A 23,642-nucleotide genomic window follows, 5' to 3' on the forward strand; every position below is an offset into this window, starting at 1 on the left:
TAGTTTCAAGATGATTCTAGAAGCATAGATACAGAGAACTCTGTATCCCCTAAGTAGCACTTATTGCTTTCTGGGTTCAAGCTATGAATTTCTGAAGGTTTATTTCATGTAATAAAAGCTGACAGAATCAGGTTTCCAAATAAAAGGAATGTCAGAAAGCCAGTTAGGCTACAACATAACACCTGAAACATACCTATCACACTCTTGGCAAAGGAAGCCCGCTTCAGGGTTGCCAGACCTAGGTCTCCAATCTTGACTGAGCCTGTAGGGCCAGTGATAAAGATATTGTCACACTTAAGATCTCGGTGAATAATAGGTGGAGTTCGAGTATGAAGAAACTGAAGTCCTTTAAGGATCTGACGGCACCAGCTTCTTAGAACTTTGATCTTCATCACCTTAAACCTTTTCAGGTACCTAGACAAGGAAAGGTATACCAAACAGGTTATCAATGATATGAGTTTACTGCATTGAGGAATTCCATTAAATTATAGCATATCTGAGACAGGAATATCAAATTTAGAGTATTAAGATTCAGTAACCTTAAAGGTTAGTGAAACTTTTAGTAAGGTTAAAGGGAATAGGTTAATAATAGGTTGGTAAGCGAATTCTCATATAACAAAAAGCACAAAAAAATGAATTCTTTAGAAATAGATCACTACTAAAATGATTCAAAAGTTAAGAGGTAGAGTTTGACTTCTGGTAAATGGTGGAGCAAATCTTATTGGATACCGAGCTAATTATAAACTCTAGTAAAATATATATACATGAAACAACTACTTGAAGACTCAGAAGAGCAGCCAAAATCAGACATAAACTGGAGGGGAGTTCACATGACAAAAAAGGGAAAGCACTGCTTGAGTGTCATACTGTTATCTGTTCAGCTGAGGGGAGGCTCCAGTCTGACTGTGCAGGTCACCTCAAACCTGGATAGAAACCTGTAGCCTTATTAGCTGAGGAATATGAGGACAGAGCTTACGACGACCTCAGCATCTGCAACAGTGCCATGCAATAGAACAATGACAGACTAATACAGTATCCACTAGAAAAAGGTGAATATTTATATTTAAATGTAAATTAATTAAACTAAGGAATTTCATTTCCTAGTCAATAGTGGCATGTAGCAAGTGAGTAACATTTTTGACAATACAGATTATAGGACATTTTCAGTATGACAGAAAGTTCCACTGGACAGCAGAGATCTAGAAAGCATAAAAGGGGAATAAATCACAGAGAGGGAGTATATCAAGGGAGCCCCAAATTCTGCATATTTACTCTGCCCAAATCACTGGTTGACCTATGAAATATGTGTATGTGGGGAGATTCTAAGCAGCCCAGCTAATGCTAACAGAACAGAGATTTCTGATGCTACCCACTGCGGGGATGACAAACTTTGGGGACTGAGTTCACATGCATATTTTACCTGGAAATATTCAGGAAAAAAACAAAGATAACTAAAAAATGTAAATTTAAGAGATTACATTTTCTTACTATCTTTAGAATACTTATGACCAGAGGAAAATTTGTAACAATGTATTACAGGGTTTATAGAATATATAAATGTAATATGTATGAAAATTACAGCACAAGGAATAAATGTTAGGGGTAAGCGGAACTATATAGTGCAAAGTTCATTTGAACTAATATATGAAATTGTACAGTATCAACCCTAAGCAAATTGTGAAAAGTTAAAGATATAAATGCAATTTCTAGAGGAATCACTTGTAAACACACACACATACACAGATTTAACTAAAAAGCTAAAACAGAAACTAAAATGAAATTCTACTTCATTTGGTTGGGGTAATTAAAGAAATCTAGTGGTGAAAGTTGGTTTTATGGTTTAAAAGAATATCAAAACATAGTTAACTCTGGAGGTTGAGGGAAGGGATGCCTAAGGGCATTTACTGAGATGATGGAAATGTTCTATATCTTAGTAAGAGTTTTGATTACATAAGTGAATCACTGAATGATACAGTTATGATTTAGTTTTCACTGTATGCAAATTTTGCTGTAAGGAAAAACAAAGATTGCATACAAAAAACTATACAAATATTGGAACTTTAATGAACCAAATACTGAATTGTTTTCAAGTGAAACATACTGATGTCTTCAACTTATTTTGGAAAGAATAAAACTATGGTAGATTGATAGGGAGAGGATCAGATGGGTATATGTATATATGGTAAGGCAAATATGGCAAAAATTAAATATAATAAAATATAGAATCTAGGCAGTGACTATGTGTGTGTTCACTGTATGATTCTTCCAACTTTTATATTTATAATATTGGGAAGTTAGTGAAGCTGGCTTGATCTCTTTCATATGTATAAAATGAAGTATATTTTTAAAAGGTAATAAATTATTGTTTAAACCTTGCAGTTTATGACCTTATGAAATTTTTTAGTATCACTGGAATTCTCTAGGTAAACAATTACATAACTGCAAACGGGCAGTTTTATTTCTTCTTTTCCAATTTTTATACCTTCTACTAGTTTCCTCATCTTTACACCTCACTGTAGTGAGTGGGCTCTCAAGAATACTAAATTTAAGTGGTGAAAACAAATATCCTTGCTTTGTTCCCACTATCAAGGAAATAGCTATGTATGAAGTTAGATGTAGGCTTTTTTCATGGGTGCTCTTTATCAGTTGAGGAAGTTCCCTACTACTTAGTCACAAATAGATGTTGAACTGTCAAATACTTTCTCCACATATGCTGAAATGACCATATGGTTTTTCTCCCTTTTCCTGCTCATGTGGTGAACAGTGTTGATTCATTCAATGTTAAACCAACTTTGTGGTTTTGGGATAAATCCTATTTGGTATGGATGTATTGTGATTGCTGGATCCAATCTTCTATTATTCTGTAAAGGATATTCGCATCTATATTTATGAGGGACATTGCCCTAAAATTTATTTTGCTGTACTATCTTAGGTTTTGGTATTGTGTTATTCATAAATGAGATGGACACTGATTCTTCTGCTTCTGTTTTTTGGTAAAATTCAACACACTGTATTTTACCCCCATTTAAAAAATTATAAAATACATGTAATGTAACATTTACCATTTTTAAATGATATTAAGTACATTCCTACCATTATGCAAACACAACCATTCATCTCTAGACCTCTTTTCATCTTGCAAAACTGAAACTCCATACCCATTAAACAATATTTCTCCCACTTTCTCCTCTGCTTGGGCTCATGGCAACCATCATTCGACACCATTCTACTTTCTGTCTCTGGATTTGACTACTTTAGGTACCTTATGAAAGTATAATCACATAATGTATGTCTTTTTGTGATTTTCACTTAGCATAATGTCCTCACAGTTCTTCCATATCATAGCATGTATCATAATTTCCTTATCTGCTAAAAAATATTCCATTGTACATATATACCACATTTTGCTTATACATTCTCCCACTGATGGATACTCGGGCTGTTTCTACCTTGTAGTTATTATGAATAAAGCTGCTATGAACACGGGTATACAAATATCCCTTCAATTCTTTTAGGTATGTAACCACAGTAGAATTGTTGGATCATATGGTAATTCTATTAATTTTTATTGAGATATAATTGACATATATTAATTTCAGATGGCCATGATTCAAAATTTGTATATTTTATGAAATGATCAGTATAATAAATCTAGTTAACACCCATCACTACACAGTTACAACTTCTTTTCTTGTGATAAGAACTTCTAAGATCTACTCTCAGCAGTTTTCAAATATGCAATATAGTATTATTATCTGTAGTCACCATGTTGTACATTATATCCCCACAACTTAGTTTATAACTAGAAGTTTGTACCTTTTGAGCCATTTCCCCCACTGCAACTACCAATCTGTTCTCTGTATCTATGACTTTGGTTTTGTTGTTGCAGTGGGGATTTGGGGGATTTTTTTGTTTTACATTTTTCATGTAAGTGGGATCATATGGTATTTGCTTTCTCTGCCTGACTTATTTTACTTAGCATAATGCCATCACAGTCTACCCACATTGTCACAAGTGGCTAGATTGACTTTTTAATGGCTAAAAATATTCCATTTTATATATAACACATCTTTATCCATTCATTCATCAATGGATATACTTAGGTTGCTTCCATGTTCTGACTATGATAACTAATATTGCTATGAACATGGGGGGGACATATACATTTTCAAGTTAGTGTTTTTGTTTCCTTTGGATAAATACTCAGAGTGGAATTGCTGGATCATACGGTAGTTCTATTTTAAATTTTTTGAGGAACCTCCATACTGTTTTCCATAATAGCTGCACTAATTTACATTGCCACCAACAGAGTACCCTAGCCCAAGGGAACCCTTTTCTCTACATTCTTGCCAGCACTTGTTATTTCTTATCTTTTTGATACTAGCCATTCTAACACTGGTTTTGATTTGTGTTTCCCTAAGATCTAGTAACGTTGAGCATCTTTTCACATGTTTATTGCTATTTGTCATTTTCTTTGGAGAAATCTTTATTCAATTCTTTGTCCATTTTTGAATCCGCCTGTTTTATCTTGTTGAGTTTTGGGAGTTCTCTATATATTCTAGATATTAATTCCTTTTAAGTTATATGATTTGTAAATATTTTCTCCCATTCTGTAGGTTGCCTTTTTTACTCTGTTGATACTATCCTTTGTAGCACAAAATTTTTTAATTTTCATGAAGTACAATTCTAAACACACTGGTTTTAAAACATTTGATCTGGCTGACGTTTCAGGAATTTCTAATAACCAATATCATTTCCACTTTAATAGAGTATTAAGTTTTCTTTTTAATTGTTGAGGAAAGTGAGCTCAAGGTCACACAACTATTAAAAGACAGAGACAGCAACTGAATTCTTAAGCTTCCACTACTGCTACCACCTGACTAGCTAGCTATCTAATCTGTTATATATACTACCATCAGGTAAGTCTTTCGGAAGAATGCTAGCATAGTCCCAGGCAGATAATAGACACTCACCTGCTTTCTGAATTATTCAATTGTATCACTATTGGATCATGATCAAATCCTTTCCAATGCTTCCCTACATTATCCTATCCATAAATTAAAGCAGAAATTAATCTTACACGCTGCATTCAAAACTCTCTACATTATATTCCCAACCTATCTACTGGAGCCTTTTCTGTCATTATTCCTCCCTATAAACTCTGTTGTTTTAATCAGAAGGGCTAGCCTACAGCTAACTTTTTATACCTATTTTTATACAGTTCCCATAGTACCTCAACACTTAAAAAAAAAATCTACCTAGATTTTAAGGCCTAATTTAACTCTATTACTTTGATAAAAATCTTTAAGAATACCCTAGCCAGTAGGAAGTGATTTCATCTTTTCAACTGCTATTAAAATAAAAATTACTATGCAGTCATAAAAAGGAAAGACATTTTGCCATTTGCAACATGGATGGATCTTGAGAGCATTATTTTAAGTGAAATGAGTCAAAGAAAGATAAATACTATATAATATCACTTATATGTAGAATCTAAAAAACCCAAAAAACAAAACACCAAGCTCAGAGATACAGAAAACAGATTGGGGATGGAGTGGGCAAAATGGGTGAAAGGAATAAAAAGGCACAAACTTCCAGTTATAAATAAGTCATGAGATGTAATGTAAAGCATGGTGACTACAGTTATCAATACTGCATTGTGTATTTGATAAAGTTGGTAGGAAAGTAGATCTTTAAAGTTCTTAACACAAGAGATAGGATTAAAGATGGCGGGGTGAGAGGAGAGGCAGAGGCTTCCTCCTAAAACTGGATACAATTAGAAAATTTAATTGGGGCAACTAATCCTGAGAGAGCAACAGGAAAAGAGGATGGCGTCAGACTGCACACACCTGGAGAAAAGAGCAGACCTCAGCAAACGGGGTAACGAACCAGAGCTGTGGCTCCACAGGACCCGAGCCCCTCCCCCATCCCAGCTCACCGGCGGGAGGAAGAGAAACGGAGCAGGGAGGGAGTGGAAGGCTTGGGACTGCTGAATAACTAACTCCGGAGATCTGCTGTGGGAGCACAAACGTACATTTCAGGGTGCTTTCACGAGACTCGCATGACTACCGGGTTGGAAAGTTAATATAGGCAGAGTTCCTGGGGAGACTGGGATTCCGGCTGCTTGTGGAAAGCAGGGATCTATATCTGGCTGCTCTGGACAAAAACATACCTGTGTGACCGGCCCACTGGCTCAGGCAGTGGAGACAGGCACAGCAGCCAGAAGGCGGAGAACAGCTCCTTTTCCCCCGCAGGCACCAGGACCACTCTCCTGCGACCCCAGACATTGCTTCAGGGGCTGAGCAGCTCCAGAATAGACCTTCTGGACACTAGAAGGCACCATATACAAACACGAAATGCCAAAGGAACCTTGTCCAGAGTAAAATTGTTAATACAACTCCCGAGAAAGATTTAAATGATATGAACCTTGTGGCTCTTCCTGAAAGGGAGTTCAAAATAAAAATCATCAACATTCTAATGGAGGTACAGAAAGACATCCAAGAACTCAGGAATGAATTCAGGTCAGATATCCAATCGTTGAAGAACACGATGGAGGGTATTAAAAAAAGGTTGGATACGGTGGAGGAGACAATAAATGAAATAGAAACTAGAAGAGAGAAATAAAAAGAAGCTGAGGCACAGAGAGAAAAAAGGATCTCTAAAAATGAAAGAACATTGAGAGAACTGTATGACCAATCCAAGCAGAACAATGTTCGTATTATAGGGATACCAGAAGAAGAAGAGAGAGAGAAAGGGATAGAAAGTGTCTTTGAGGAGGTAGTTGCTGAAAACTTCCCCAATCTGGGGAAGGAGATACTCTCTCAGGCCATGGAGATCCATAGATCTCCCAACACAAGGGACACAAGGAAGACAACAGCAAGACACATAGTAATTAAAATGGGAAAGATCAAGGATAAGGACAGACTGTTAAAAGCAGTCAGAGGCAGAAATAAGATCACATACAAAGGAAAGCTCATCAGGCTAACATCAGACTTCTCAGCAGAAACCTTACAGGCCAGAAGGGAGTGGCATGATGTATTTAATGCCATGAAGCAGAAGGGCCTGGAACCAAGATTACTTTATCTGGCAAGATTATCATTTAAATTTGAAGGAGGGATTCAACAATTTCCAGATAAGCAAAAGCTGAGAGAGTTTACCTCCCACAAACCATCTCTGCAGTCTATTCTGGAGGGACTGCTATAGATGGAAGTGTTCCTAGGGTTGGATAGCTGTCACCAGAGGTGGGAAAACCACAGAAGGGAAGGTGGAGCAGCTGATTGTGAGGCAAATGCAAAATTAAATTGACAATCCCCAAAGTCAATCAAGGGATAGACAAAAAGTACAGAATTTGATACTTAAAATATAAAGAATGAAGGAGGAAGAAAAAGGAGGAGAAACAGAAAAGAACCTTTAGATTGTGGTTGTAACAGCATACTAAGTGAGTTAAGTTAGACTCTTAGATAGTAAGGAAAGTAACCTGGAACCTTTGGTAACCATGAATCTGAAGCCTGAAAGGGCAATAACTACATAACTGTCGATAATCACCCTAAATGTAAATGGACTGAATGCACCAATCAAAAGACATAGAGTCACTGAATGGATAAAAACACAAGACCCATCTATATACTGCTTACAAGAGACTCACCTCAAACCCAAAGACATGCACAGACTAAAAGTCAAGGGATGGAAAAAGATATTTCAAGCAAACAAAAGGGAGAAAAAAGCAGGTGTTGCAGTACTAGTATCAGACAAAATAGACTTCAAAACAAAGAAAGTAACAAGAGATAAAGAAGGACATTACATAATGATAAAGGGCTCAGTCCAACAAGAGGATATAACCATTCTAAATATATATGCACCCAACACAGGAGCACCAGCATATGTGAAACAAATACTAACAGAACTAAAGGAGGAAATAGAATGCAATGCATTCATTTTAGGAAACTTCAACACACCATTCACTCCAAAGGACAGATCCACCAGAAAGAAAATAAGTAAGGACACAGAGGCACTGAACAACACACTAGAACAGATGGACCTAATAGACATCTATAGAACTCTACACCCAAAAGCAACAGGATACACATTTTTCTCAAGTGCACATGGAACATTCTCCAGAATAGACCACATACTAGGCCACAAAAAGAACCTCAGTACATTAAAAAAGACTGAAATTCTACCAACCAACTTTTCAGACCACAAAGGTATAACACTAGAAATAAATTGTACAAAGAAAGCAAAAAGGCTCACAAATACATGGAGGCTTAACAACACGCTTCTAAATACTCAATGACCAAATTAAAATGGAGATCCAGAAATATATGTAAATAAATGACAACAACAACACAAAGCCCCAACTTATGTGGGATGCAGCGCAAGCGTTCTTAAGAGGAAAGTATATAGCAATCCAGACATATTTAAAGAAGGAAGAACAAACCCAAATGAATAGTCTAACATCACAATTATCAAAATTGGAAAAAGAAGAACAAATGAGGCCTAAAGCCAGTAGAAGGAGGGACATAATAAAGATCAGAGAAGAAATAAACAAAATTAAGAAGAATAAAACAATAGAAAAAAATCAATGAAACCAAGAGCTGGTTCTTTGAGAAAATAAACAAAATAGCTAAGCCTCTAGCCAGACTTAAGGGAAACAGAGAGTCAACACACATCAACAGAATCAGAAACGAGAAAGGAAACAACACCACGACGGACCCAACAGAAATACAAAGAACTATTAGGGACTACTATGAAAACCTATATGCGAAAAAGCTGGAAAACCTGGAAGAAATGGACAACTTCCTAGAAAAATACAACCTTCCAAAACTGGCCAAGGAAGAAACACAAAATATAAACAAACCAATTACCAGCAAAGAAATTGTAACGGTAATCAAAAACTACCCAAGAAAAAAAACCCCGGGCCAGAAGGATTTACCTTGGAATTTTATCAGACATACAGAGAAGATATAATAGTCATTCTCCTTAAAGTTTTCCAAAAAATAGAAGAGGACAGAATACTCCCAAACTCATTCTATGAGGCCAACATCACCCTAATACCAAAACCAGGCAAAGACCCCACCAAAAAAGAAAATTATAGACCAATAATCCTGATGAACATAGATGCAAAAATACTCAATAAAATATTAACAAACCGAATTCAAAAATATATCAAAACGATCATATACCACGACCAAGTGGGATTCATCCCAGGGATGCAAGGATGGTACAACATTCGAAAATCCATCAACATCATCCACCACATCAACAAAAAGTAAGACAAAAACCACATGATCATCTCCATAGATGCTGAAAAAGCACTCGACAAAATTCAACATCCATTCATGATAAAAACTCTCAGCAAAATGGGTATAGAGGGCAAGTACCTCGACATAATAAAGGCCATATATGATAAACCCACAGCCAACATCATACTGAACAGCGAGAAGCTGGAAGCTTTTCCTCTGAGATCGGGAACAAGACAGGGATGCCCACTCTCCCCACTGTTATTTAACATAGTACTGGAGGTCCTAGCCACGGCAATTAGACAAAACAAAGAAATACAAGGAATCCAGATTGGTAAAGAAGAAGTTAAACTGTCACTATATGCAGATGACATGATATTGTACATAAAAAAACCCTAAAGACTCCACTCCAAAACTACTAGAACTGATATCGGAATACACCAAAGTTGCAGGATACAAAATTAACACACAGAAATCTGTGGCTTTCCTATACACTAACAATGAACTAATAGAAAGAGAAATCAGAAAAAAATTCCATTCACAATTGCATCAAAAAGAATAAAATACCTAGGAATAAACCTAACCAAAGAAGTGAAAGACCTATACCCTGAAAACTATAAGACACTCTTAAGACAAATTAAAGAGGACACTAACTAATGGAAACTCATCCCATGCTCTTGGCTAGGAAGAATTAATATTGTCAAAATGACCATCCTGCCCAAAGCAATATACAGATTTGATGCAATCCCTATCAAATTACCAACAGCATTCTTCAATGAACTGGAACAAATAGTTCAAAATTTCATATGGAAACACCAAAGACCCCGAATAGCCAAAGCAATCCTGAGAAAGAAGAATAAAGTGGGGGTGATCTCACTCCCCAACTTCAAGCTCTACTACAAAGCCATAGTAATCAAGACAATTTGGTACTGGCACAAGAACAGAGCCACAGACCAGTGGAACAGATTAGAGACTCCAGACATTAACCCAAACATATATGGTCAATTAATATTTGATAAAGGAGCCATGGACATACAATGGGGAAATGACAGTCTGTTCAACAGATGATGCTGCAAAACTGGACAGCTACATGTAAGAGAATGAAACTGGATCACTGTCTAACCCCATACACAAAAGTAAATTCAAAATGGATCAAAGACCTGAATGTAAATCATGAAACCATAAAACTCTCAGAAAAAAACATAGGCAAAAATCTCTTGGACATAAACATTAGCGACTTCTTCATGAACATATCTCCCTGGGTAAGGAAAACAAAAGCAAAAATGAACAAGTGGGACTATGTCAAGCTGAAAAGCTTCTGTACAGCAAAGGACACCATCAATAGAACAACAAGGTGCCCTACAGTATGGGAGAATATATTCGTAAATGACAGATCCAATAAAGGCTTGACATCCAAAATCTATAAAGAGCTCATGCACCTCAACAAACAAAAAGCAAATAATCCAATTAAAAAATGGGCAGAGGAGCTGAACAGACAGTTCTCCAAAGAAGAAATTCAGATGGCCAACAGACACATGAAAAGATGCTCCACATTGCTAGTTATCAGAGAAATGCAAATTAAAACAACAATGAGATATCACCTCACAGAAGTAAGGATGGCTACCATCTAAAAGACAAACAACAACAAATGTTGGCAAGGTTGTGGAGAAAGGGGAACTCTCCTACACTGCTGGTGGGAATGTAAATTAGTTCAACCATTGTGGAAAGCAATATGGAGGTTCCTCAAAATGCTCAAAATAGACTTACCATTTAACCCAGGAATTCCACTTCTAGGAATTTACCCTAAGGATGCAGCACTCCAGTTTGAAAAAGACAGATGCACCCCTATGTTTATCGCAGCACTATTTACAATAGCCAAGAAATGGAAGCAACCTAAGTGTCCATCAGTAGATGAATGGATAAAGAAGATGTGGTACACTCCAATGAGTTCTACACAAGAGTATAAAGGGCATATAAAAGTGTAGGCAAAGGGTCTGTTTGTGTTTATACAGAGGATCAAAGCCTAATTGGGCTACACCGAAAATGAACTAAGATACGATATGAAAAAGAACTTCCAACATCAGCACTCTCTGGAAGACTCATGCCAGAAGATGATCATCAAAAAACCCCAACAAAGATCCACGCACTGCTACAGTTGTAGATGCACTCATCCCACCAGCTCCTGGACTTGCCATGGGAATGAAGGAGATATCTAAGCTGGCCTGTGCATACAGTAAACCAACAACAAATTTGACTGGATCTATACTGTTGGAACTCAACCAAGAATTAGGAGAAGTGCAAATTGTAGTGCTCCAAAATCTTACAACTACAGACTATTTACTGTTAAAAAAACATAAGGGATGTGAACATTCCCCAGGAATGGGTTGTTTTAATTTGTCTGATTTCTCTCAGACTGTTCAAGTTCAGTTGGACAATACCCACCATATCATAGTTAAGTTTTCACAAATGCCTAAGGTGCCTAACTGGTTTTCTTGGTTTCACTGGAGATGGCTGGTAATTACAGGTATGCTTTGGTTATGTAACTATACTCCTATTATGTTAATGTGTGTGTGCAATTTAAGTAGTAGCTTAAAACCTATACATGCTGAAGTTACTCTACAAGAAGATATGTCAAAGAAATAATCAATCTTCCCAGGTTTTCTTCCGCCTGCTACTTCTATAGCTTTTCTTCTTCCTTCCTAATTACAACCCTTAAATAGAATTTGTGCCTCATATCAAATTTACCGAGTATCATAATTCTTCCAAGTGGTAAAGATACCTCAAGACAAATGCTGGGCATAGAAGCTACAGGGCATAAATATGCAAAGAAATAAAAAGCTAACCATTTCAAACAATAAGGCTTCTCTCTCACTTACCAACTTTACATTTCCCTGTATGGCCCCGGAAGATGACTGGTTAGCCAGAGACGGGTAAGATTCCTCAAGGGAGGAACAACCTAAGACAGGCACAGTCGCAGGGGGGTCATCAGGTGAGAAATTGGAGATCAACAGAGGTGAGGCTTAGAACCTCACCCCACCGTTCTGAGAGAAATCTTCTGCATCCGTGGATGTTTTATTGCCCTTGTCTAGCTTGGATTAACACATAGTCTACAGGCACACACCTGATCATCTACATTTGCTCTCTTACAACACTAAACTATGTTTTCTACCTTTATCTTGCATCTACCTACCACTTCAGCATTTTATTAAAAATAATAATAATAAAGAGAGAAATGTGGTATCCACATATAAATCAAGTATAAAAATCAAATGAGTATTCATATTTGAACTGACTGTTTATAGTTCATAAACATGCATGAGCAAAACCGAAGGTTTCTGTGATGGCTGCCCTTGTACTGTTCACCATGTAAGAACTTATTCACTATGTAAGAATTTGTTCTCCATGTAAGAACTTGTTTGTTATGCCTCAGAAGATTGGAGACTGACGAAAATTGGGCTTGGGGTGGATTAATGATTGTGCATTGAGCATTGACTCCCCTATACAGAATTTTATTGTTGTTAACAACCATTTGATCAATAAATATGAGAGATGCCCTCACAAAAAAAAAAATAAAAAAATAAAAGTATACACTTCCAATGGTAAAATAATAAGTAACCGGGATGTAATGAATATAGTCAAGATATTGTAACAGCTTGATATGGTGATAGCTGGTACCTAGAATTGTCATGTATATAAATGTTGAATCACTATGTTGTACACCTGAAACTAATGTAATGTAATACTGTGTGTCAACTACCCTTCAATAAAAAAATAATTATCTACAAAAAATAAATAAATAAATAAAGCAGAGTCTTGCACATTTTTTATTTTAAATTAAAAAAAAAAAGAAGATGTGGTACATATACACAACGGAATATTATTCAGGCATAAGAAGAAAACAAATCCTACAATTTTAATTGTCAACAACATGGATGGAGCTAGAGGGTATTATGCTCAGTGAAATAAGCCAAGCAGAGAAAGAAAAATACCGAATGATTTCACTCATTTGTGGAGTAAAAGAACAAAAGAAAAACTGAAGGAACAAAACAACAGCAGAATCACAGAACCCAAGAATGGACTAACAGTTACCAAAGGAAAGAGACTGGGGAGAATGGGAGGGTAGGGAGGGATAAGGGCGGGGAAGAAGAAAGGGGGTATTATGATTAGCATGTATAATGTGGGGGGTGGGGGAAAGGGGAGGGCTGTGCAACACAGAGAAGCAAGTAGTGATTCTACAACATCTTACTATGCTAATGGACAGTGACTGTAATTGGGTTTGTGGGGGGGACTTGGGGTAGGGGAGAGCCTAGTAAACTTAATGTTCTTCATGTAATTGTAGATTAATGATAACAAAATAAAATAAATTAAAAAAAAAAAAAGTTCTTCACATAAGAAAATTAGAAAAAAATCTGTAGTGATCCATGACAGGTGTTAACTAGACTTCTAAGGTGATCACTTCACAATATATACAAATTTTAAATCATTATATTCTATACCTGAGACTAATACAATGCTCTATAATTATACCCCAATAAAATAATTTCAAAAAATTTTAATGAAAACACTTTAAGTTACGCATACTTTGACTCACCTTTCATTTTTAGAAATCTATTTCACAAAAATAAATAAGGACATACATATAAGCATGATTACTGCAACATTGCTTTTAAGGGGAAAATAGGGACAAGAGATCCACTTTGTCCCATACAACTATAAATGGGACGTTTTCAAACTCACAGAGGCTAAATATGGTGAGAGAGAAGTGATGCTAAAAATAGGAAAATAACCTAAAACCACCACAACCAAACAAGATAAATGACAAGGTAGCATCAGGGCAGAAGATATAAAATTTAAATAAATAAAAAGGTTCTACCTAATAAAGCATTTCCAAGTCCTTCATTACAGCTGACTCAGGACCAATCATCTTGAAGAAAAGCTTAGTAGTTCAAAGGCCCCACACTCATAATCATAGCTCCTAATCAGTTTTTCAGTGCTGAAATATTTAACGTGAACTAACAACCAGCTCATGGTTAAATGGGGGTAATTATGGTACCCATCCCCACAAAACTGGAAGACTAAATGTTGAGAACAATGACTGCTGAAGATTATAGGAAATGTTAGGTCAACAAACAGATGGTATCAGTAAAAACACAGAAATTATAAAAAGAAACCAAAGAAATTTGGAAACTGAAAAGTACAGTAACTGAAATGAAAAATTCACTGAAGTGTGTCAAGAGCAGATTTTGAGCAGGAAGAAGAGAGAGGCTGCAATAGAAATTATCCAGTCTGTGAAGCAGAAAGATAAAAGAATAAAGAAAAATCAAGAGAGCCTAAGAGACCTGTGGGATACCACTAAGGTAATCAACATGTGCACAACAGGAGTCCCAAATAAGAGGAGAGAAAGTAGTAGAAGAATATTTCATCAAATAACAGCAAAAACCTTTCCCAGTTTGATCCAAGAAATTTAACAAACTCCAAGAAGGATAAATGCAAAGAGATCCACAATGAGATAGTTATTTAAATTGCTTACAGTCAAAGTGAAAATCTTGAAAATATGAGAAAGGCAACTTGTCATGACCAAGAGATACTCAGTAAGATTATTAACCAATTTCTCAGGAGAAACCATGAAGGCCAGAGGGCAGAGGGATGGCACATTTAAAGTGCTAAAAGGAAAAAACCCTGCCAACCAAAAATTTTATATCCAGCAAAATTATCCTTCAAAAATGAAGGCAAAATTAACTGATTCCCAGTTTAAATTCCCCAAATAAACAAAAGCTGGGGGATTTGTTATTAGTACATCTGCCCTACAAGAAATGTTAAAGGAAATCTTTCAGACTGAAATGAAAGGACACTAGACAGTAACTTTAAACCATAGTAAGAAATAAAATCTCTGGTAAAGATAACTACACAGCTAAATATAAAATAAGCATTAATGTATTTTTGCTTTATAGATGATTTCCTGTTCATTTCCTACATGATTTAGAAGACAAAGGCACAAAATGATAATTATAAATTTGTTAATGGGAACATAATATATAAAGATGTAATCTGTGACAAGAAAAACAAAAGAGGGAGCAAAGCTATGTAAGGACAGAAAGTCTAGATGTTATTACAGTTGATTTGGTATCAATTCAAACTAGTGTTAGAAATTTATGATGTTAATAATTGTAATCCTCAAGGTAACCCTTAAGAAAATATCTAAAAAATATACACAAAGGAAATGACAAGGGTTTCAAAATGGAACACTACAAAAAATTAAATACAAAAGAAAGTAATGAAGGGGATGGGGAACAAGAAGTTATTAAGAAATACAAAAAACAAATTGCAAATGGCAGAAGCTTTATCATTTAACTACTTCAAATATAAATGGATTAAGTTCTCTAATCAAAAGACAAGAGATAGGAGAATAAAGACATATGTATATAAACCAACTGTATGCTGTCTACAAGAGACTCAGTTTAGCTTCAAAGACCCACATAGGTTTAAAGTGAAAGGATAGGAAATAGAAAAAGATATTCCATGAAATAGTAACCAAAGGAGGGTGAGGTGGCTATATTAATATCAGATAAACAGATTAATAAAAAACTGATACAAGAGATAAAGATTATATACTGATAAAAGGATCAATTCATCAAGAAAATAACAATTATAAACACATACACACATACATTATCAGAGCTCCCAAATACATGAAGAAAATATTGACAGAATTGAAGGTAGGAATAGACAGTTCTATAGTAATAGTTGGAGACTTATATACCCCACTTAATAAGGCGTAGAACATCTAGACAGAGGATCATTAAGGTAGTAAAGGATTTGAACAACTCTTTTCACTACCTAGACAATAACATAAATATATGGAACACAACACCCAACAACAGCTGAATATTCTTTGTAAATGCACACAGAACATTTCTTCAATAAACCTCCCAACCGAGTTGAGGACAGATGGGCTTCACTGCTGAGTTTTACCAAACATTTAAAGCAGAATTAACACCAATCCTTTTCAAACCCTTCCAAAAAGGAGTAATGCTTCCTAAGTCACTCTGTGAGGCCTGCATTACCCTGATATCAAAGATACCACAAGAAAACTACATATCAATATCTCTTAGGAATACAGATTCAACAATCCCAACAAAGTATTAGCTAACTGAATCCAACAGCATAGTAAAAGAATTATACAACACCATGACCAAGTGGATTTATACATGAAATGAAAGGGTGGCTCAACATCAATTAACATAATATACCTAAATAGAACAAAGAGAAAAAAAAGCATGATTACCTCAGTTGATGCACAAAAAGCATTAGATAAAGTCCTATCTCTCTATGATAAAAATACTCAAATTAGGAATATTAGAGAATACATTCAACATGATTAAGAAGCATTTGTGAAAAACCCAAAGCTAATGTCATACTCAATGGTGAAACACTGAAGGCTTTTCCAGTAAGATTAGCAATAAGACAAGGATAGCCACTACTCTTCAACACTGTACTAGACGTTCTAGCCAGATCATCTGGACAAGAAAAAGAAATAAAGATATCATAGTTGGAAAGGAAGAAGTAAAACTACCTCTATTTGTAAATACTATGATCATATATATAGAAAATTCCAAAGAATACACACACACATACACACACATCTAGAGTTAATAAAATAATTCAACTAAGTTACAAGAGCGCAAGAAAAACAAACCCAAATCAGTTGTATTTATACACCAACAATCAACAACCTGAAAAGGGAATTAAGAAAACAATTCCATTTGCAACAGCATTCAAAGGAATAAAATGCCTAGGAATAAATTTAACCAAAGAAATGAAAGAAGACCTAAATAAAATGAAAGACATTTTATATCATGGATTGGAAAACAATATAGCTAGTTGACAATACTACCCAAAATGATGGATAGATTCAATGTATTTACAGATACACTTGACTTTGTCTATAGATAACAATTAAAATTCTATCAGCCCTTTTGCAGAAATGTAAAGCTAATCTTCAAATTCACAGGGAATTGCAAGGGATCCTAAAGTGCCAAGGCAATATTGAAAATAAGAACAAAGGGGTGGGGCAAAGGGGAAATGGGAAATTGCTTAATGGAATTTAGTTTTGCAAGATGAAGAGTTCTGAAGATTGATTACATAGCGATGTGAATGTACTTAACATTACTGAATTGTACACTTTAAAATGATTAAGTTGGTAATTTTTTTTTCTTTTTTAACCACAGTAAAAAAATTCCCATATAAATCCTAGAAATCACCTTGTTTCAACCTCTTAATTTTACACATGGAGAGCTGAGGCCTTGAGACAGGGAGCTGCCCCAAATCATAGTTGTTCAGAAGAAGCAGAGCTGGGAGTAGAACTCATAGTTTCTACTCTAAGTCTAGAGTCTTTCTACTGCACACTCTCACCGCCCTAACTTTAAGGCTCTGAAATTGAAACAGATGATGGGAAAAGAGAACTTTACATTTAAAAAGAAAAAATGCCTAGGAATTTAGACAGTGTGCAATTAAAGAGTAAACTTACTGTGTGGGATGGGGAGTGGGGAGTGGGGAGTAAATGCTTAATGGGTATCAGGTGTTCTTTTGAGGTGATGAACATTCTAGGAATTTGATAAATGTGGTGGTTACAACATTGTGAATATATTAAATGCCACTGAATTGTACACTTCAAAAAGGTTCATTTTATGTTATGTGAAATTTCACCTAAATTTAAAAAGAAATCTAAATTTATTTCCATTTCCTGAATCAAATTTTCTAAGCTATATCTTTCCATCTTACTTTTTCAGGTATGGGTGTTAACTTGTTTCAGTTTTTAAGCTTACAAATTTATGCCTATGTGGAACAAAGGCAGAAACTCAAAAAGTCCAAAAAGCATATATAGTTGAACTTTGAACATGGGTTTCAACTGCATGGGTCCACTTACATGCAGATTTTTTTCCCCTATACATATATTGGAAACTTCTTTGGAGATTTGTAACAATTTGAAAAAATACTTTTTTTCCTCTAGCTTATTGTTAAGAACACAGTATTACATACATACATATACAAAATTTGTGCTAACTTTTTATGTTATTGGTAAGGCTTCTGGTTAATAGTAGACTACTAGTCATTAAGTTTTTGGGGAGTCGAGTGTTATATGCAGGTTTTCGACTACAAAGGGGGACAGCATCCCTTTATCCTCCCACCCTGCTGATTAAGGGTCAACTGTAATTCCCATCCTGTTCACCTCTCCAAATGCTACTAATGTTCCTAAATTGTTCTGTATTCTTCCAGATACGAATATGGATGTTTTTTGTTATAGTCAAACAACTTAATGTTCTGCTCAGTTAAACTGTTAATGAAGTATTAACAAGCAAGTTTACAGCATTTGTTTTAATGGCTATGTAAGGGTCATCTGTAATTATATGAGAAAACGAATTTGTTTTAAACCTATTTGCTTAGGACTATACACACATCCTCATTCTAAGCCATCCTCTTCTCAAATACTGTCTTTCCTTCAAGAACGATAATTAAATCTAATGTCTCATCTTTTTCATATTCTCCATCTTTTTCTGATTTAGTCTTGATTCAATCTAGTTTGTTGTTTAATTTACAACTGAAGTTTTAATTTTAATGATTTTTTTATTTCTAAGAAGTTCTTTCAATCTTTCCTAATTATGTCTGAACTTTTTCTGATGGAGTTATTTTCCTTCTTCAGGGTTTCTATTCCTTCTTGTAGTATTTTAAATGCTTGTACATTACTATATAGACTTACATGTATCTTTACTGGTATCTTTTTCCAGTTACATGCTTATTTTGTAACCACCTTGAGAGTTGTCTATCACTATCTTTAATTCCTGCAGTGCTATTTTCCAGTTGTACCTGATCATTTTTACTGGTGTAATCTGTAATTTAATTGTGAGGTCACCTTCTCTAAGGACTGTTTTGTCCATGGATGCTATTACCAGTGAAGAATGAAAATGTCCCTGGGAGTTTCCATTGAGTTCTGGACTTAGGGTTCCTACATCAAGTAGTTAATACATATTTATACTATAGAGACATCTACATAAGACCTAGCCTGAGATTTTTATTTACTCCCTTCTCATCCAAAGTCCTGGGCAGAGGGACAAAATTCCTCATAGCTTTCACTGGCTGCAAGTTTTCCCTTTCCATGGGTAATTCAGTTTTTTTGACACAGGCTAAGTTTCAGTTTCCCTCTCTACTGAGTTCTAAGGCCTTTTGTCCTTGCATGTACACCAAAATGTTAATATCCAATCCTCAAGCCCCATATGTATATTTCACAAAAACAAACAAAAAACTGGCCCATTTTGGCTTTGGGTCACCTCTGCTTTGCCTTTCATCTGGAGGTTACTCTTTCTTTCTTTGGAGCTTGGATATTTATTGAAAAAGCTTTTATTACATTCCACATTTTAGTCTGTTGATGGGGGTAGGCCACTCCACAGAGGCTTAGCCTACTATGTTATCGAAAGCCCCACAATACGGTTTTTACAAAAAGTAAACTGTTGTAAAATACTCTTGCAGGGTATGCCTGACCAACTACTGACAATCCACCTAGTATCCAAATCAGTGAAAATAATCTCAAAATGCAAATATACACACAACTACCATTATAATTCTCCTTAAATCATTCAAGTATTAATCAAGTTTCAGGCATAGTGCTAGGGAGTGCTAGTGGAAAAAACAGGCATGTTAATAACAAGAAGCCTGAAGGACTAGAATAAAGGTGTTACCACAAATTTGGGAGAAATTGTTTGGGAAATTATAATTTGCAGGGGGGAAATAATCTATTGGCTCTTTAACATGTTAATCCTGAGCATCCAAGAACACATGCAAGTAACTACATGCAGGCAACACAAGACTATTTCAAAGATCTGGAATTAATCAGCTCAGTAGCATTAACTGAAGGAAGTAATACACAATAAATATATACTACAGAGATAATTTTAAAAATCCAATTCCTCTGCCATTGGAATGAAGAAGGAGATATCTAAGCTGGCCTGTGCATACAGTAAAACAACAAATTTGACTGGATCTATACTGTTGGAACTCAACCAAAAATTAGGAAAAGTGCAAGTTGCAGCACTCCAAAATCTTGCAACTACAGACTATTTACTGTTAAAAGAACATATGGGATGTGAACAGTTCCCAGGAATGTGTTGTTTTAATTTGTCTGATTTTTCTCAAACTATTCAAATTCAGCTAGACAATATTCATCATATCATAGATAAGTTTTCACAAATGCCTAGGGTGCCTAACTGGATTTCTTGGTTTCACTGGAGATGGCTGGTAATTGTAGGTATGCTTTGGTTATGTAACTATACTCCTATTATGTTAATGTGTGTGCGCAATTTAATTAGTAGTTTAAAACCTATACATGCTTAAGTTACTCTACAAGAAGATATGCCAAAGAAATAATCAATCTTCCCATGTTTTCTTCCATCTGCTACTTCTATAGCTTTTCTTCTTTCTTCCTAATTACAACCCTTAAATAGAATTCGTGCCTCATATCAAATTTACCGAGTATCATAATTCTTCCAAGTGGTAAAGATACCTCAAGACAAATACCGGGCATAAAAGCCACAGGGCATAAATCTGCAAAGAAGTAAAAAGCTAACCTTTTCAAACAATATTGCTTCTCTCTCTTACCAACTTTACATTTCCCTGTATGGCCCCATAAGATGACTGGTTAGCCAGAGACGGGTAAGATTCCTCAAGGGAGGAACAACCTAAGACAGGCACTGTCGCAGGGGGGCCATCAGGTGAGAAATTGGGGATCAACAGAGGTGAGGCTTAGAACCTCACCCCCCCTGTTTTGAGAGAAATCTTCTGCATCCGTGGATGTTTTGTTGTCCTTGTCTAGCTTGGATTAATACTTAGTCTAGAGGCACACACCTGATCATCTACATTTGCTCTCTTACAGCACTAAACTATGTTTTCTACCTTTATCTTGCATCTACCTACCACTTCAGCATTTTATTAAAAATAATAATAATTTTAAAAAATCCAATTCCGCCATAATAAAAAATTTACACTATTTTCCTCTCTGAGTGTAAATAGATACTAAGAGACCTGGGATTCCAAAAATATATTCCCAACTTTTACCTTAAAACTCTTTATTATAAGAGTTCTATACTTGACCTATCCATGACCTGAAAAGCTAGGTCTAGCTGTTTTGGCTTCAATTTCTGATATTATGGAAAGTGGAATTAACTACTAGTAACTGTCACAACACAATTTGCATTTGATACAATATTTGCATAGATGCAGCAAAATTGCCCAATATAAGGTGATAAAACAAGTAGCTTCAACCTCATTTTAACCACTAGAGGGCTACCTTGTCATTTGATTTCTGATCCCTCAGCCACTCAATTTTAGAAATACTAATCACTTTGACTTAAAATAATTAGTTTTATTCTGCAGTAACTTCTTATTTTAATACTTAGCAATAAATATCAGACCACTTTATACACCAGAGGACTTTGTAGACAGGAAAATGTGGTAATATACTAACGACTGGAGGAGTCTCTCCTTAGTATAGCATGCTGGGCAACAAAAGTAGGACTCCTCAGCCCTGAAATAAGAAAACCCAAGTTCTCTCATATTTGTTGGTCAGCTTTTATAATATTGATGGACTTACGTTTTAAGCGTTCCAGATGTCATAAGTTCAGTCACCAAAACAATGCACTTCTTTCCTTTTACTGTCGATTCCCAAGAATCATAGAATCGAACAATATTAGGATGTTGAAGGCCCTTTAACATTTCAGCCTCTTCTTTAAATCTCTGCCTCTCAGACTTTGTTAATTTTCGATCCTAAAATCAAAAGCCAAAAGAGAATGTGGTTTAAAATAATAAAATACCAAGGCACAGTTAAATTTAGATGGTAAACATATACTAAATATAATGATCTATAGTGTTAAAACAGGAACACAACACAAATGTTACTAATAACTAATAACTTCATCAGCCTGTCAGTGTGAGAACAGGCTAAAGTGTATTTAAGAAAAATACGGATATAAAATCATACTTGAGATTATTTTCATATTTTTACCATTAATATGTGCCTCATATATAGTCTCATTTTGTAGGTGCAGTTAACTCCCACTTCTAAATTAAGTCATCTATTGCTAGGAACAAGCAGGGCTTTGGAAGCAGAAAGACCTTAATATAAATTCCAATTGTTTTTTTTTGTTTTGATTAGAATTTACTTTAGGAATACATATGTTCACCTCACAGGACTATTTTAGGAATTAAATAATCTACTAGGCATGCTTTTGTCACATGTTTAAAGCACCGGGCACTTCATAGGTTAATTTACTTACCTGAGATGAACTGGGAAAAAAAACCATTTAACTTGTTCAGTTTGACAAGGTCCCGCATACACGAACTCTGAATCGTTTTGTAAATTAAAACTAAAACTATCTCTGTCATACTAATATTCTGTCAAAGCATGTAATACATAATATTTTAACAAAATATCCCAGGCATACAATAAAGCAATGTGTCCATCAAAAGAATTAAACATTACAGACATAATGTAAAGCCCCCTATGTAACTAGACTTCCAAAACTACTACTTACCTGTGAATAAGCACCACCCTAAATTTAGACACACCATTCCCAAATGGGCTTTTACATTTTATATAAAATGTTGAAATTTTATAAAATGACGTTATAGAGTATGTGTTCTTTGGAAACTGCTTTTTTTGACTCAGTATTGGTTTTTCTTTGGTTGGAGACTGTTAAAGTATCATTGATATACAATCTTATTTTGGTTTCAAATATAGCGGTTCAACAGTTACCCAAATTATTAAATCCTTATCCTCTTTAGCACAGTTACTATCTGTCAATATAGTAAGATGCTACAGAATCACTGACTATATTCTCCATGCTGTACTACTGTCCCCGTGACCAACTTATATTGTGACTGCGAATTATTGGGCCCCTTTATCCCGTTCACCCTCCTCCACCAACCCTCCCCAACCGCTTGCCCTTCGTAACCACTATTCCCTTCTCAGGGTCTATGAGTATACTGCTATTTTGTTCCTTCTGTTTTGCTTTGTTCTTATACTCCACAAGTAAGTGAAATCATACACTCAGTACTGATTTGAGACCACCAATGATGGCATACAAGGAGACATTACAAGAGATCTACCATATTATTATTACAAGTTGGCTTTATTATCACTGTTAACATAGTTATCCATTGTCTGAATATATCATAATTTATATAATCTCTTACTGATGAATCTTTAGGCTGCTCTTCATTTTAAGCTACTACAATACTGCAATAGTGTGGTAATGTTAATCACCTTGGACATATGTTTAAGAGTGTCTTAGGACACAGGTTCTTAACTTGGGGTCCACAAACACCTTTAAGGCAGATTTTTTGAACTTGTGTGAA

At 35.4% G+C, this 23,642-nt stretch overlaps 1 protein-coding gene across 4 annotated transcripts in view; it reads right to left on the minus strand.

Annotated features, from left to right (window-relative positions):
• The window catches only part of WNK1 (WNK lysine deficient protein kinase 1), a 176,084-nt gene that overhangs the window by 70,159 nt on the left and 82,283 nt on the right, over positions 1-23,642 (minus strand). For all 4 annotated transcript variants that reach the window (XM_036907531.2, XM_057491351.1, XM_036907604.2 and 1 more), the window contains exons 2-3: positions 21,880-22,052; positions 194-414 (exon numbers count right to left, since the gene is read on the minus strand). In XM_036907531.2, the coding sequence (XP_036763426.2) occupies positions 194-414; positions 21,880-22,052 (394 nt within the window). The remainder of the gene's footprint in view (positions 1-193; positions 415-21,879; positions 22,053-23,642) is intronic.

The sequence above is a fragment of the Manis pentadactyla genome, chromosome 14 (assembly GCF_030020395.1).
Source record: "Manis pentadactyla isolate mManPen7 chromosome 14, mManPen7.hap1, whole genome shotgun sequence".
Classification (NCBI taxonomy): Eukaryota; Metazoa; Chordata; class Mammalia; order Pholidota; family Manidae; genus Manis; species Manis pentadactyla.